The 17362-nt window shown below is 45.4% G+C and overlaps 1 protein-coding gene across 1 annotated transcript in view; it reads right to left on the reverse strand.

Moving 5' to 3' along the window:
- SYNRG (synergin gamma) overlaps positions 1-17362 on the reverse strand; it is a 136907-nt gene that overhangs the window by 62867 nt on the left and 56678 nt on the right. The window contains 4 exon segments of the mRNA XM_029611812.1: positions 2489-3415; positions 6149-6211; positions 12813-12925; positions 14664-14800. Coding sequence (XP_029467672.1) covers positions 2489-3415; positions 6149-6211; positions 12813-12925; positions 14664-14800 — 1240 coding nt within the window.

Genomic DNA, 17362 nt, shown 5'->3' on the forward strand with positions numbered 1-17362 from the left:
AAAAAAAAAATCATTGGGTGATTAACAAGTCCATCATGCTAACCACCAAAAAGGAATACTGTCCCTTTCTGACAAAATTTACCAAAGAAAGTGGAAAAAGTTCTGTTGACGCATATATGAATCAAATCTAACAGAAGCAGCCTGAACATTATAAGTTCAAAGCTGTAAAAATAAGATACACACATAAGAAGCAGGTGAGCACAGCAGGTTATTGAGAACACAGAGGAGTAGAAATAGTCAAATTATCCCCAGGAAAGCGGGACAGCGATCAACATTTCTTTGTCAAAATAAAGAGTTTGGTATCATGAAAGCATACATGAATAGTTAGCTACTACTTTTATCAGAATGTTTGCTTTTTAAATCAGGGTTAATACTGCAGACTTTAAATGTATAGCCTCACACAGGTTAGAAACTGTGCCAATACTGTTATAGCACAAACATTTAAAGCATGTTTTCAGCAAAATCTAGCAGCTACTACTCATGGTGTGAGCAACATCCCAGCGGGAGCTCTCCCTTATTTAGAGAGAGAAAATATTTTACAGTGCACTCACTAGTGCTGGCTCACTTTGGAAGCAAAGCGAGCATTACAAAATGTTAGTCTGACTCCCCACCTCCAGCCACCCATAGGAACCCTCCAATCCTCTGATAAATGTAGACAGCCCTCCAATACGATTCTGTTAAGGTGAAAAAAAAAAAAAAAAAAAAAAGCAGTTGGAGCTCCCAAAAACCCACCCCACCCTCTCCACCCCCCCCCCAAAAAAAAAAAAAAACCTAATCTTTTTTCATCTTCCCCAATACACAGATTGTCATGGAACTTGATCAAAACTGTATTCCGCTTACAATGCATGGCACTGTCTGAGACCAGTAAGGCAAGGGAAAAGAAAGACGGGAGAGATATTTGGGTCTGTGCTTAGAAAACACACTTTATGGTTGCTCTGAGGACAGTGAGCTTGTCTTGATAGCACAAGCCCGGATAGGATCAGATTGTAGGCTCCTGCGTATGTTTTTTTGGTTTTTTTTTTTTAAAGATGAAGCTCTCTGAGGTGTAGGAGGCACTTCAGCTTGGTCAGCTATGTAACACCCCATAACATTATAACCCCAACTGAAGAGGGATAGCTTTCCAGCCAGACAAGCTGAAGTTACTTCTCATCACCTCACACCAAAACAGACATTTAAACATCATTCTCTCTCTTATAAAGCTACCATTTAGGTATTTTGTTGGCTCAGGTTTCCAAACAGAACATTTTTATTTTATACTAGTCAGTCTTACAATGACAGTCCACCGTTCAAAAAACACTATTGTCATCATCCCTCTCCTAACACTCAAAATGCAGAGATAATGTCTCCTACTATGGAATTAAAGGCCACAGAACAGATTTACTTACATAATCTTATTTCTACACATATAGTAGAAAAACAGGACACTTGGGAATTAGTTTTGTATACAAAACTCAAAAACGAGAGAGAGAGAGAAACACAATATATTCCCTACTGCCAAGTCATTTTCCAAAAGAAAACTTTAGAAAAGGGTAGGAAAGATTACCACGGGTTCCTCTGGTTACCTTCCTAACATCTGCAGGCTCATCACACACACAAGGCATTACTCTCGGGAACAGGTGCAGTCCAGCACGGGATTAAAGATTAGGAGAATGCAGCGGATGTGGTGCTTGAATCCTGGCTCTGCCACGGACTGCGTGACCCTGCGCGTGAGCTCCGTCTCTCTCTCTCTCTCTCGGCTACGTCCGTTCGCAATACTGTAATCGGGTAGCAACAGCAAGGCGCCTTCCTAGATTTCATGCCCCGTGGACCCTAGATTTGTGCGACAAGGCCACCTCACCCCCCCCCCCAGAGGTGGCTGCACAGGTGTCTGAGGCAGATTTACTAAAAAAAAAAAAAAAAGCACACTGCAATCCTGCACTGGTTCAAGTTAGCAGCACTATCACGGATTTTTAATACTGGAAACGCAGCGGCGTGCTCAAGCACACCAGCTTGGCCGTACGCACGCTCGTAATAGCTATAAGGTTGGCGGAGCATAGGTAGCAATTCCTTCGTCAGGTAGCTGCTTCCGATTAATTAAATGGCAAGAGTAAGCTTATTAATACCGCTTGGGTTCTGCACAGGCGTCAACACGGAATTGCTGCTTAACTCTTTGCAATATCTGAGGGGGGCCGGGGGAACTTCACGTGTTCATTAAAGAAGTCGCATTGTGTGTATTAAGTAAGAAGACACAGCACAGGGTTACAAAGAGTGCCAAATCCACACACATGATTGAACAGAATCCACAATCACGCTATTTTCTGGCTAGGGATTGGCAAGAAAGATGTGCTTCATAGCCCGAGGTACCTAGCAGAACTGAAAGGCCAGTGAATATAAATATATATATATATAATACTACAGGCTAGTACACACAAATTATTTTTCTGCTTGTTGGTTATTTTCCATCTCTATCCCCCTTCAAATCACCAGAGCAATCTAACCAATTCCTCACCTGCAGCTGGGGGATGCTGACCACTAACCGTGGGCAAATCCAGAGAGCTGTCCGACAGAACGTGCTTGAGATCCCCTCCCACGTCGGCCAGCTTCATGTCAAACTGAACAGAGAGGGCATCCTCCGAGTCCTCCTTCCCGCCGCTGCTCCCGCCAATGGAAGGAAGGTCCAGAGACTTGACCGACGCAGAATCCTCTTTGCCCTGTTTGAAAGCTGCCACTTTGTCCACCAGGGATTTCTCCGAGTTGCCGCCCGCCGCTGAAAACCGGTTGGGCTGGAAGTCGGCGAAGTCAAAGTCGCTCTTTGTGCTAGAAGGGGCGGGGTCTTTCAGATCCTCAAACCCTGTGGAGGAGGAGTCCAGCTCCGAGGAAAGCTGTTTAAAGATATCATACTTATCAGGTGTGGCGGCTGCAGACAGCTGCCTGCTTTTCGTGCCACTGCTTGGCTCTGGTTTACAAGCCACGGGCCGGTCGCCTGCCTTTCGCTCCACGGAGCCACCGCTGTTATGGAAGGCCATAAAATCGGCAAAGTCATCCTGCCCCCCTGCCGACACTCCATTGGCAGACTCTCCAAAGAGGCCAAACTCTCCAAATTCATCGCTGGAAGTTTTAGCAGGTGCCATGGCAGCAGCAGAGGACAGGGGCGCAGTTGCAGGGAAGGAGGTAGGTTTGGTCAGACCGAAGGCAGCTGGAAAGGAAAGTGGTTTGTTGTCTGTAGTGGAGCTACCAGAGGAAAACAGATCTAGGTCCTCAAGATGCAGAGACGTTTTCGGCTGTGGGGATTGCTTTGTTTGTACAGGTAGCGAGGGGAAGGGTGCTGGAAAAGTATCTTTTGCTGATGCTTCTAATGGTGAAATACTGTCAGCGGTTTTAAAGTCGGTAAAACCATCATCACACCCTGCTGATTTGAAGTCTGCAAAACCGTCTCCTGCACATTAAAACACACACAAATAAAGAAGATTTTAAGATGCAAGTAACACTGCCTACCTCTACCACACACCCACAAACACAAACCAAAAGCTAGCATTACTTCATGCAATATCAAATGGAAACAGTTTTTAAAAGATGTCCTACTAAGACTGTCTGCATCAGAAGTTGCAAAAAGTGTGTTTATTCTATTAACATTTTAATCGATCACAAAAGCCCTCAAACCATAAATCTACTAGTTTTATTTAATTAGCCTGGCAATATTTATTTATTTAAAATCTTTTCTATACCGTCACAACGGTTTACATGAAGGCACATATAGTAAATTGTAAATATCCTCCCGCTTCTTCAGGCTTCCAGCTGAATAAGTCTCTACTGGGCTGCGGTGCCTTAAGCCTTCATTCACAGCTATCTAAGGTATCTGACCTACTGCAGCAACAGTACTCCACCAGGTGCCACAGACTTCGGCTCCCTCCAGAACCCAGCTAGGTCCAGTCAGTAGATGTCATCATCGAGTTATGATGGGCCCTCCCTTCCTTCCTGCAGAGGCCGTGAATACCGCCTCTGCAGCATCCCTAGACCCAGCCAGCCAGGAAAGTGGATCCAGGAATTAAACCCAAGTCTTCCACAGAACACTTGCTACTACCGGATCAGTCCCAGGAGCTCTGGAGGTCATTCACCCCAAAGTGCAGGGTTGCTTGATATGTCCAGTCCTAATGCACTACTACACATTCTAACTTGCTCATCAACAACCAATATATGGCTCTTATCCTCTCTAATAAATGTGTTCCAGTTTAAATTATTGTACTGTTCCATTTTCTTAGCAATCATATTGCATATCTTCAAATCTAACAGCTTTTCAGCTAGATGTTGGGAGTGAAGGGGGAGCTATTTGGTTTTGATTATCTGACTTAAGTATCCATGAAAGAGAGACTCAGAATGCTTGTGACTGAAGTTAAGATGAGAGGATTGGAAAGCTCCTTGAAGCAACAGATAAAGCCTGTTGCTTCAAGGAGTTAGCCCATCTAAAAAATCAGCTTCCAATTGGTTTTGCTTATTTACATTTTCAAAAACTTAGGCCACTAAAGCTGACCCTGTGCTATCACTCACAGCCAGTCCCCTATTGGTGCTCAGAAGGCACACAATTCTTAACAGAAAAGGAAGTCCTACCGACACCAGCCAGAGACATTTCTCCTCTCCAGGAGCACTCCAGCAGTCCCAGGGTCGGCAACTCTCACAGACAATGGGACCCTGTGCCGCTAGAGCACACCTGCCGAGAAGAAAAGCATCGGCAGGCTCCCGCACACCTCAGAGGGCCACGTTCCCTGGAAGGACTCCTGCTGCAAGGCCTATGGCCTGAGGACTGTCGCAGCAACGACTGGACTGAGGCAGGGATGTAAAAATAAAGTACAAAAAAATCCTCTGGTAGTTGTGAATGAAGGGTCATGACAACAGCAGCGGCTAAGCAAGCAAAATCTTAAAGCACAAGAATAAAATGAAAACAATTTGAACAGAGAGACAAGGACCTTCATATTTTACCTGGCAACTCTCTAGAAATGATTATTTGCTAGTAGCAATATTGTATTATAAAAGAACACATGGGAGGACAATACTTGTACAGTATGTGCTTATTTGACCATCAGAGTAGATTAGAGAGCAGCCAGAACACAAAAAAATTTAAAAAGAGAAATCACTAGTATTGTCCATTTTTAAAGTATTAAAAAATGGACACAGTCTTTAGTACCACAGAGACAGTAATGTGAAGAGATATTCATTTAAAAAAAAGGATTTTTACTTCAGAATTTACAAATTAATTATTCAGAAAGTAAGCAGATTCCACAAATCTTTCTAGAGAGTCATCATTATAAGCAGTTTATATCCTATGTGTGCTAATTTGCACATAGGGTGTTCAGACTTTTGAAGATCTTATGCTTATCCTGCCTGGGCCATCATTACATTGTAGTAGAAATACATTTGTGAAATCAATGCTCATTTTAGGAAAATTCGATAGCTCAAAACTTTTCAAGCCAAAAAACATCCCCAATGCAAAACCAACACACAAAAAGTGCACAGTAAAGCTGTCACTTACTGACAGATTGCAAGCTTCTCCATTAGAAGTGTAAGCTGACAAAAGGATTTCAGATGTCAGTGACAGACGACTCCAAGTAATTGTGCAAAGCACCGTATGTACACAGAAAGCAACAACCTGCCTAGTTACATCAGTTTCTCAACAACTCTGCGTACAATGAGCCATACACCACACACACACAAGCCGAGCACAGCTGCGATACCTTTGGGATATGATCACACTTTGCCATTGCACTAAGGGAACAGCTATTAAAAAAAAAAAAAAAAACCTCAGCTTGCCAAAAACCATTTAATTCTACCTGTTCATAGCTTCTCATCTTCCAGCTGCTCTCTGAGCCCCCTACACATCCAATGCCAGCCTTGGTCAAGCTGGTCAATATGGCCTCACTGCAGGCCCTGGGAAGAGAACCTTATAAATCGCTCAGGTTGTCTCTCACTTCTTCAGAAACCATCCACTTAGTTTATGTCGTGATCCATGCTGTATGCCCTTATGTCAGGTTTAGCAATTCCAGTTGGAAAACATGGCACATGCCATATACAGTAATTATTACAGCTCTAAGCAGACACATACACAAACACCAGGGAAAACAATGCATCTGGAATTAATGGTGGTGGTCGTCATTTTATCAACATGACTAACGCTTACCAAAGGACTTCGCCTCAGGTGTTGGCTCTAACTCCCGGAAGGCACTGTATTTGTCTCCCCCATCTGTGGTGCACATTAAACATAAGAATGTAGTTAATTGCTACAAATGCAGAAATTACTTATCTGATAATTTTGTTTTCCTTACAGTAGACAAATGGACTCAGGACCAATGGGTTATGTACTCCCCTGCTAGCAGATGGAGATGGAGTCAGGTTTCAAAGCTGATGTAACCTTAGATACACCCCCTGCAGTGACCTCAGCCCTTCAGTATTCTCCTCAAAGGCCATTGTGGACATAGTATTGAAAAGACTTGATTAAAAACAGATAACCGTAACTCTACTCAAACGAATGCTGAATCCAGGCAAGATTATAGATGCCCTGATCTAGGGGTTGAGCGACAGCTTACCCGTAAACCTCCTAGAGGACGATTCCTTGGCACCGTTCTTGGGCAGCCGCGGGCAAGATGCTGAGTCCATCTGTCTACACTAAGGAAAACGAAAGTATCAAATAAGTAATTTCTCCATTTCCTAGTGTTTAGTCAGATGGACTCAGGACCAACTGGATGTACAAAAGCTACTCCCGATTGGGGCAAGAGGCTGCCCACAGTCCAATTAGCACCGCCCTCGCAAAGGCTGCGTCCTCTCGGGCCTGAACGTCCAGGCGCTAGAACCTGGAGAAGGTGTGCAAGGAGGAGCACGTTGCCGCTCGGCAGATGACGACGGGAGACAGCAGTCTAAGCTTCTGCCCAGGATACTGCCTGAGCCCTAGTGGAATGAGCTTTAAACTGAAAAGGTAATGGCTTTCCTGTCTTTACATAGGCAGCTATGGTTGCCTGCGAAGCTGGTTCGCCTGTCTCCTTCCACAATGAACAAACAACAGGCAGTCTCGTCTTGCGCACTGGCTCTGAAACTTCCAGATACTGCACCAAACGTGTACTGATGTTTAAATGGCAGAGGAGGCAGTATTCTTCCGTATCCTTCAGCCTGTCTAGGGATGGCAACAAAATGGACTGATTCAAATGAAACTCCAAGACTATCTTGAGCAAGAAGGATGGAACAGAACAAAGTTGTAATGCTCCTGGAGTGATTTGGAGGAATGTTTCCCAACACAATGCCTGTACTTCAGAGATACAAAGAGGCAAGTATATCGCCACCAGGAACACCGTTTTCAGGGTAAATAAACACAAGGAAAGATCGTGCCAGTGCTACAAGGTAACCGGCCACCGTAGGGGTGGCCGGAGGTGTTTTACCCTTTTCAGAAAACAGGTCATGTCCAGATGCATGGACAGGCAGGTTCCATTCACCTTGCCCCTGAAACAGGAGAGCCACTACCTGGACCTTCAAGGAGGTAAGGGCCAACCCTTTATTCAAGCCATTGTGTAAAAATTCCAGAACCAATAAGATTTTGGCCATCCGAGGGGCAACATCATGCTCCTTGCACCAGGCCTCAAATACTCTCCAGACCCATACATACACTAAGGACGAAGATAACTTTCACATGCGGAGCAAGGGGTAATTACTGCACCAAATATCCACACTTCATTAGGCGAGCCCTTTCAAGGGCCAAACCGTAAGACAGAATCCAGCTGGATCCTCGCGAAAGACCGGACCTTGCTGGAGCAGGTCTCTGTGCAGTGGGAGTCATAGGGGGGTCTCCACAAATCTGCATACCACAGGCCCCTGGGCTAATCCGGTGCTATTAGTAGAACTAGTTCCCTGTGGTGCTCAAACCTGCGGATGACCCTGCCCAGAAGGAGCCACAGAGGAAGTGTGTATATAATCCCTTTTCTGGCCAGGTCTGAACTAGGGTGTCAATTCCCAGGGACCACTAATCTTTTCTGTGACTGAAAATTTGGGGAACCTTCGCATTGTAAGATGCAGCCAGCAGGTCGATTGATGGGAGCCCCCAGCGATCTACCTCCAGCTGAAAAGCTTTGGCCGACAACACACATTCTCCTGGATCCAGACTCTCCCTGCTTAAAAAGTCTGCTCTGATGTTGTCTTTTCCCACGATGTAGGAAGCAGAGATCATCTGTAGATGTAATTCCGCCCATTCCATAAGGAGATCTATTTCCAGTGACACTTGCTGGCTCTTGGCTCCCCCATAGCAATTGATGTAGGCTACCGTTGTTGCATTGTCTGACATCATACTGACAGCCTGACCCTGGAATATGTGGCTGAACTGTAGACACGCCAATCTGACCAACCAGGCAGTTTAGGTTCCAGAGCGCTTCTTCCTTTGTCCAATTCCCCTGGGCCGTCAGTTTCTGACAGTGAGCAACCCATCCCCAGAGGCTTGCGTCTGTTATGAGGACCAGCCAGTTCGGCAGGGATAGGCTTACACCCTTGCGCAGGTGAGCTTCCTGCAGCCACCACTGGAGCCAATAACATACTTCCATTGGTAGGTGGAAGCGAATCCAATCTTCTTGAGACAGCAGGTTCCAACGTGACAGCAGGAAGCGCTGAAGTGGCTGCATATGTGTTCTCGGTTTGATGACTTCAACCTCCAGGGTTGACGCCATCAAACAGAGGACCTGAAGATAGCTCCACACTATGGGGCGTATCGTGTTCGTCAACAGATGCACTTGGGATATCAACTTCTTCATCTGCGAGGGTGGAAAGAAGACCTTGCCCTGCTTGGTGTTGAACCGGACTCCCAGATATTCCAAGGACTGGGAGGGCTTGAGGATGCTTTTGTCCATATTTATGACTCAACTAAGCTCCTGAAGCAGGAACGTCATCCTGCTGGTCACCCGGAGACTCTCTCCCAATGACCTTGCCCGGATCAACCAGTCATCCAAGTACAGGTGCACCAGGATTCCCTCTTTCCTCAGTGCCACTGCTACAACCACATAACCTTGGAAAATGATCTGGGGGTGGTGGCCAGGCCGAAGGGCAGTGCCCAGTACCACAAAGTTTAGGAAACACTGATGTTCTTGCCGGATTGGAATATGAAGGTAGGCCTCAGAGAAGTCTAAGGAAGTTAAGAACTCTCCCGATTGTATGGCCATTATCATGGAGTGCAGAATTTTCATGCAGAAATGAATTACCTGTAGATGTCAGTTGACACTCTTGAGGTACAGGATGGGGCGAAAAGAACCCTCCTTCTTGGGTTCAATGAAATAGATGGAATAATGCCCCATATTTTCCTGGGGCACAGGTACTGGAATTATAGCCCTCAATTTGAGGAACCTTATCAAGGTAGACTCCACTGCCTGCTTCTTGTGCTGGAAGTGGCAAGGAGACATCATGAACATGTCCCGAGGAGTGCTGCAAAACTCCAGTGCGTATCCTTCTCGTATGACTACCATTATCCATTTGTCCGATGTGATCTCGACCCACCACTGGTAGAAGAGTTGACCTCTCTCCTCATTCCATGGATGGGTCGGCAAAACTTCACTGGGGAGTTCGGGCCGAACTTGAACCTGCCCTTTTTCTTGGGCTGTCGGCTCTGAAAGGACTGAGAACTCCCCGAGGACAGAGACCTCTGAAATGTTGAGTTTCTGTAGAGCTGAAAGCGTTGGGCGCCCCTGGATCGACCCCTCATAGATAAGGGGTGCTGCAACTGCTCTCTCTTATCTTCCAGTAGCCGGGGCACCAGAAATTCACCCCGCTTACTGGCCAACTTTTACAATTCGCTTCCAAAGAGGAGTGATCCCTTAATGGGCATCTTTGTGAGGTTTTCCTTACAGATCATGTCTGCTGACCAATTTCGCAGCTGTCTTCTGACTGCTATTACTGATGCCACTCTGGACGAGGTGCGGACTAGGTCAGAACCCGCGTCAGCTAAAAAGGCAGTGGCAGGCTCCATAGCTCATTTTAACACGCTCCGGAGTCATCAACCTCTCTCGAGAGGAACATGTATGAGCAAGCCACCAGGGCACAACAGGAAGCAATCTTATGGTCATTGCTGTCGCGTCAAAGGCTTGAGGATGGACTCCATCCGCCTATCATGAACATCCTTTAAGGCCGTGCCTCCCTCCACTGGGATAGTTGTTCGCTTCGAAACAGCACAGAACAGTGCATCCATTTAGGGAAGTGCAGGCGTTCTCTTGCCACCGGATCCAGTGGATATAGAGCTTCTAAGGCTCGATCACCTTTAAAATTCACTTCAGGGGTGTCCCATTCCAGGTCAATCAACTCCTGGATGGTTTTCAGTACCGGAAAATAGCAAGAGGCTTTCTGCAGAGACACCAGAATGGGATTCTTCTTAGGTTCCATCATGGAGTCCACCCCAGGAACTCCCAGCGTCTTCAGAGTCTGGGAAACCAGGGCCGGCAATTCATCTTTATGGAAAAAAATGTAACATGGTCCAATATGGTTCTAACCCCAAAGGGATTTCTCCAACTTCCAAGGAATCTGGATCCCTTTCTTTGTCCATGCTGTCTGGGTCCCTGCCAGGAATACGCTTGGTAGGGCAAGTCATGTCTTGATATCTGCCGATAGGGCTGGGAGAGGGAAGCTTTACCGGCTGAGGTTCTGTCTTGCAGGGGCAAGTGAAGCAGACTGCACCTGGTAAAAGGCTTGAAAGCCTTGAAAAACTTCCACCCAAGAGAAGGCAGTCTGATCCATATCTAGCCCAGGAGAAACTGGAGTAGGTGCCGCTGAATTTCCCTCTCCCATGGAAGATCCAGGCCCAGGATTATTCAGATCATGGGTACTTCGATTAAGATTGTGGCTGAACTATCCTCAGAATGGGAGGAACCGGGCTTGCTAAGGTCTGGGGAGGCCAATTCTCCCTGGGCCTCCTCACTGCTGACATAACTAAGAATCCAGGTCAAACTGTATAGCCCTAATATGAGAAGCAGCACAGAGAGAATGGTGCTTATGTTTCTTTGCTGCCGGAGCCATTAGAGATGGCAGCTGCGAATTCAGCCGGCTCACACTTAAAGACTTTAGTGGGCACATATTTCGGGTGCCTAAGCAGGCTGCGACGAGGCGCACACAGCCCAGCACTAGAGAATTCTGCACCTATGTAGTTGTGCGTATATGAATGCACGCGACATTGTGCGCGCACTTGTGCATAGAGCTGGCACACACCGCACGTACCGACACTATATGGAGGGCAATACAAGGTGCAGAAAACCGTGCGCAAGATGGGGCCGACGCAGCCTACCATGTGGAGTGCCAACTAAGCCTGAAGCGGGGCCTAGCCCACTGGGAGGGTCACTCAACCTGCTCGGATGCCCACTTCCCTTTACACCAATGGATCGGGAACAACATCGGTACAGCGCACCGAGCAAGGAGACCGGAGGAAGTCTACCGAAACCCATTTGATCAGGAAATACTCTTTTTTTTTTTTTTTTAACTTATCTGAGCTCGGTGCTTATTGGCTGCGGGGGGAGAGGGCTTTGGCAGTCGCCGCCATACTTGACTTCCTGCACCCGCTGCCTTTCAGCTGCTTCAGCAGCAAAGTCTATGCCGGGAACCAGTTACTAGACCAAGGCCCACCTCTGAGGGATCTCAGAAATCACCTCAAGAACACCCAACTGGGGGAGGGACCTTTATCACCACAGGGTTCAGTGATCCCCATAGGGAAAGAAGGTCCACATCTGCTAGGAGACGGAGAGATACTGAAGGGCTGGGGTCACTGCAGGAGCGTATCTACGGTGATGTCAGCTCTGAAACCTGACTCAGTTTCCATCTGCTAGCAGGGGAGCATATAACCCATTGGTCCTGAGTCCATCTGGCTACATGCTAGGAAAATACATATTATAACACAATTCTGAAGTTCAAGCCTGGACTGGTTAGTTGGCACAGTGAGCCAGATACTAAAATCCTTCAATATCTAGTCAATGTGTTATAAGGTGCTGGTCACTAGTAGGGCTGCAAAGACTGAGCCTGATAACATTACAAGTTAGTCTGCTCCACTGCAGTTCTTGGGGCACCTTACCTTTTAGGGATTAAAGTGTGTGTGTGGGGGTGGGGTGCACAGCCAACCCACCTTCAGACTTTTTGTACCGTACTATGAATGTTTTGTTCAATAAAAAAAAGATTTAAATATAAGAGGTAAAGGGTGTTCCAAAGAGTGAGGGACGTTAGAAACCTTCTTGGATTAAAAAAAACAACCAACTTTTTATAAGTTTCGAGGGGCAAGTATGTTTAACACACATGGCTGGAATACCTCAAAAGCAGTGCAATACAACTCCTTGCTATCTTAAGTGAATGTTTTTAAGCACAATCACTGGGCTGTAAGGGAACTTTTGTGGAAACTGCTGTAAACTTTAAATTAGGAGGAGGAAGGGGGTGACAAAAAGATTTCATAAAGGCTTTAACAATAGGCTCAAAAGCAGAGAAACCACTTTTTAAAATTGGTCTTTTACAGGAAAAATACTATGTGCCCAGGTGAGCAGAAAATATTCTATAAATACATTTTAAATCGCCCACCTTTCCAATTGATGCTCAGAAGCTTTCAGCATTATTATAATTCAGGTATAATATGTCCCTATCCCAAACAGGTTACTGTCAAGTGGGGATCTGAGGCAGAGGGAGAAAGTGACTAACGATACAAGGAATGTTGGTGGGGGAAGTGGGATCTGAATCCTGGTTTTTCCTGTTTGCAGCCCTTTTCTGTAACCAACTAGACCACATCTTTTCCAAGAGAACTAAACCCACATGTTTAATCCCAAGCAGTGAGACATTGCATAGTTAAACAGATTGCTTACCTCCATATATAGCTGGGCTTTCAGAGGGCCCATCAACTGTAATTCCTTTAAACACAGCATACTTGTCTGTGGCAGATGCACTTCCAGAAAGGGGAAGCAGTAAGGAAGGGCCACTAAAATAGTTTAACAAAAAAAACAAAACCTTTCTATAGCTTACAGAGAGGAGAATATATATTACACACACACACACACGTTTCATGATAACTGGGAAACTTTTAAAATAAAAATCAATATTACTTAAAAACACAAATCAGGACTTCAGCACACTCCTTGTGGTGAGAGCACGATACCGTCAAACTTATGAAAACAGCCAGGGAGTGGTAGGAAGGAAAGCAAAAGCCACAGAGATGCACATACTTGCCCCCCTGCTAATGTTGTGTACAGTGCATGCATGTGGTTAGTGTGTACACAGGTGCTTATATGGCTAACACTATTTAGCAGTCTTAAAAGACTTGCCTCAGACTAGATTCTGAATTTAATAATTCAAAAGAATGGTATCTGAGCAGAGCATGCAAGTTCCAAGCCTTGCTGCTCTGGCAGGCCACTGTTGCAACAACTCTGCTTTGCATTATCTGTCACTATTCAGTGACTGTGCACATGGCTGAGCTTAGGACACTTCAACCCATTCACATCATGCTACTATTTGCATTCCCGTAAAAGCAGCACTGTACCTTAAGACAGACAAGCTGTGCCAAACCATTCAGATGTTGACAAACTGTTTTTAATAGGAAACTAACATTACTCAGTCCTACACTGCTATTCATGAATGGTTTAAAGTGTACTCAGCAACTTCCTATTTTTTTTGGATCTGACTAGCAGTGCCACAAAAGAAAAATCTTTATATATGAAAGATTAGATCTTGCCTCTATTTTGTGCCATGCATGCTGACGTCAGGAATGCCTTTCTTTCTATTAACTCCTCGGGTGTGGAGCAAGAAACTTCCCACAGCCCCTTATACATCTCATCAGTCAACTAAACAAGGCTGCTCACAGCATATACCCAAGTACAAATATCAAAAAGCAGGCCTGGAAATAGAATTCAAATTTCATGGCATTGTACAAGTAAATCAGATATGCCATGGTTTATGGTTTATTTGGTTTTCTAAACCGTCATATCAGTCGGAACCTTCATAACGGTTTACAAACATTTATCAAGGAAAGTACAGTAATGTTATAGGAGAGTACAATAATGATATAGTAAGGAATGATTACAGCTATAGTATATATCAAAGGTAGATCATTGGAAATAGCAGTCAAAATCTAAAATATTCTTGACTAATATATATAATTATCAGAAGACAGTAACAAATCATGGGAGCGTAATTCAATAGTATATCTAAGGGATAAGCAAAGCAAATGCCAAGGGTTGATCACTGGTTTTCTAATCAGTGGGAGCTTTCTTGGTGGTTTATAAACATTTAGCAAGGAAAGTGCAGTAATGCTATAGGAAAGTGCAATAATGATATAGTAAAGGAATGATAACAGCTATAATATATGTCAGAGGTAAAGCGTTGGTAATAGCATTTAGAATCTAAAATATTGTTAACTAGAATATATAATTTCAGAAGATAATGACAAATCGTGAAAGCGCAGTTAGATAGCATTCAGGAACTTGTTTGTCACATCAATAATGGCATTGCAGTAACGCTAGAAGAAGTGTATAGCCCATTCCAATGGTCTGGCGACAGCTATTCCCAACACAGGTGAGCACAGTTTGTCCCAAAATGGCTTTGTGCCCATGGAGAAAAACCTTAATGAATCAGTCCCCTTGTTAAATGGATACCCAATCGGTAAATTTATGAAAATTATTAAATTTCTGAAAGAGCATTAGAACAAGCAACATTTTCCCCACCTGCTGCATAACTGGGAATTTGCTGTTTTCGATGCCCCAGCTGTATCTCCCTGGAAATCGGTGAAGGAATCATCAAGTGATCCTGATTTTGAGGCATCTTGGAAATCTTGAAAGTCATCATCTTCTGGCTTCAGTGTCTGTCGGAAAATGTGACAAGGCAGCTGAATCATACTAGAATTTTATTTCTACCTGAGGCAGTATGTTCTAGCAGCTGGTTCTTCCATACTACTACATGGACTGGACTGATTGATAGTACATCAAGCTACAGGCTTCACAATGACAACGAAAAAGGCAAATGGAGGGAGATGGCAGGTATAGGAAAATTGGTTCTTACCTGCTAATTTTTTGTTCCTGTAATACCACAGATCAGTCTAGACTCCTGGGTTTTGCCTCGCTTCCAGCAGATAGAAGAAGTTTCACTGACACTGTACATAACCCAGTGTGCCACTTGCAGTCCCTCAGTATTGACCTGTATCCAAGCCAAGATGACAGCAACAACCATATATTTTTAAGCAAACTCCCTCCCCCCCTCCAATGAGCCAGAAGAAGGTGAAGTTGGCCAAAAAGACAATGGAAAATGTGCTTCCAGATTTAACATTTTAAGCTGTCAGCATTGAAAAACATCCAACAGCTCCGCAATAAATAGCAACAAAAAGCAACAGTACGGGCAGTGGATTCCCCGCTCTGACTGATCTGAGGTACTACAGGAACGAAAATTAGCAGGTAAGAACCAAATTTTTCTTTCCCTTTATGTACCCAGAACTGTCCAGACTCCTGGGATGTAGCTAAGCTCCCCTTAACTTAGGTAGGAGCTGGAAAGTTCCGCTCATAGAACACTCTCACCAAAGCACATGGAAGCTGGAGCCCTGACATCCAAGCGATAATGCCTAGCAAAAGTGGGCAGCGACTTCCCAGTAGCCATCCAGCAAATTTCATGCAGAGACACCTGTTACGACTCAGCCCAGGAAGTTGCCCAAGAACATGTCAAGTACACCCCTAAACCCCTCAGCAACCTTAGACACCTTACTTCCCCCTTCTTTGGACAGCTCTACAGTACAAAGAGGTGATTTTATCTACAGAAATCATGTGACATTCGATACCTCAATAGTGCATGATTCCTATCTAAGAACGTAAGCTCCCCCATGTGAGGTGTAGAGGAATCCAAATCTGGAAAAGCTGGAAGCTCCACTGTAACTCAGATGGAACACAGAGACTACCTCAGGTGGAAAAGAAGGCACCACCGAATCAGACATCTGCAGAAAGGGATCTCAACACAGCAGCACCTGGAGTTCCAAAATTCTCCTGGCTGAACAAATAGCCACCAAGAAAACCACTTGACGAGTCAAGTCCTTAACCATGGTTCTCTTTAGTGATTCAAACCAAGCCTCACACAATCCTCTAAGGACTAGATTCAGATTCCAAGATGGACCAATGTTCCACACCTGAGGACGCAAGTTCTTAGCTCCCCGAATGAACTGTATAACATCCAGATGTGTGGATAGAGGATATCTTTGCCCCTTACCCTGGCGAAAACCCAATATCGCTACCTGGACTCTCAGAGAGTTAAAGGCCAGTCCCTTGATCAGAACCTTTCTTTAGAAAAGTCAAAATACGCAACACCTTAGCCTGAACAGACTGAGGCTGCACTCCATCAACAGCAGACCAGGACTTCAAGATCCTCCAAATTCGCATATACGTCAAGAATGTAGAAGGTTGGTCGACCCCAGCACCTAGCTCTCCTGAACTTTGGCTCTAGGCGGCCTCCTGTGTGCATACCAATGCCACTCGGGTGTATACGCATATCCCTCCAGAAAGCACGCAATGACACGCTCAAAACTAGGTTGCGGTCGTACACACACACACACACAAATACATGCGTAAATATGCACTCTTATAGACCATGGTGTTAGGTGCACAAGTAGCTGCGCAAATATGCACTCAAGTTTAGGTTGCAGTCTTATATGCACAATACCCACACAACTACGTGCTCCAGTCTAGGTCACGGTCTTACACACATAAGTACCTGCGAAAATACACGCTCAAATCTAGGCCACAGCCTTAAGCACACAGGTCCCTGCACATGCAACCACCATGCAACGAGAATGCACGCACAGGCCTAAGCACACAGGAAAAGATCCGCTGACACGGCCTACCACACGGTTAAGCAAAGCCTGCCTGCACCTTCAGCGTGTTTAGGCCCGAATCCATTCAACATCTCCGACTAAAAATCAAAGGCCTGAAGAGCTTCTCAACAGCTCAGGCCTCTTGACTGGCCAAAAACAGAAGGAAACCATCTTCCACTGCCTGTTCCGCTAAACAAGCTTTGCACATAAGCAAATTAAAACCAGCAGAAGACCTCTACTAGAACCAGAGATGACTCCTCAGAGCAAATACCTCTCTGCATCTCCCAGGGACAGGGAACCACTGGCGATAGTTGAAGAGGGAATTCCCCTGCCTCTCCTGCCGATGCTGCAGGGAATAAAAAATGGCCACCATTTCCACACTGACAGGGAAAGCCTCAACGCTAGACCCCACCCCCCACGAGGCTCATTCTACTGGTGCAGCCATGCTGCTTTTGCCGCCCACACACAGTTACTCCCCATGCCAGGGGCACCATCGGCACCTAAACGGCAAGCAGGGGAACAGTCCCTCAGTGCCCCAGAGCCAGTTTCTTCTGCAGGCAGAGAAGCTGCTGAAAA

This window comes from Rhinatrema bivittatum, chromosome 8, assembly GCF_901001135.1.
Source record: "Rhinatrema bivittatum chromosome 8, aRhiBiv1.1, whole genome shotgun sequence".
In the NCBI taxonomy this organism is placed as follows: domain Eukaryota; kingdom Metazoa; phylum Chordata; class Amphibia; order Gymnophiona; family Rhinatrematidae; genus Rhinatrema; species Rhinatrema bivittatum.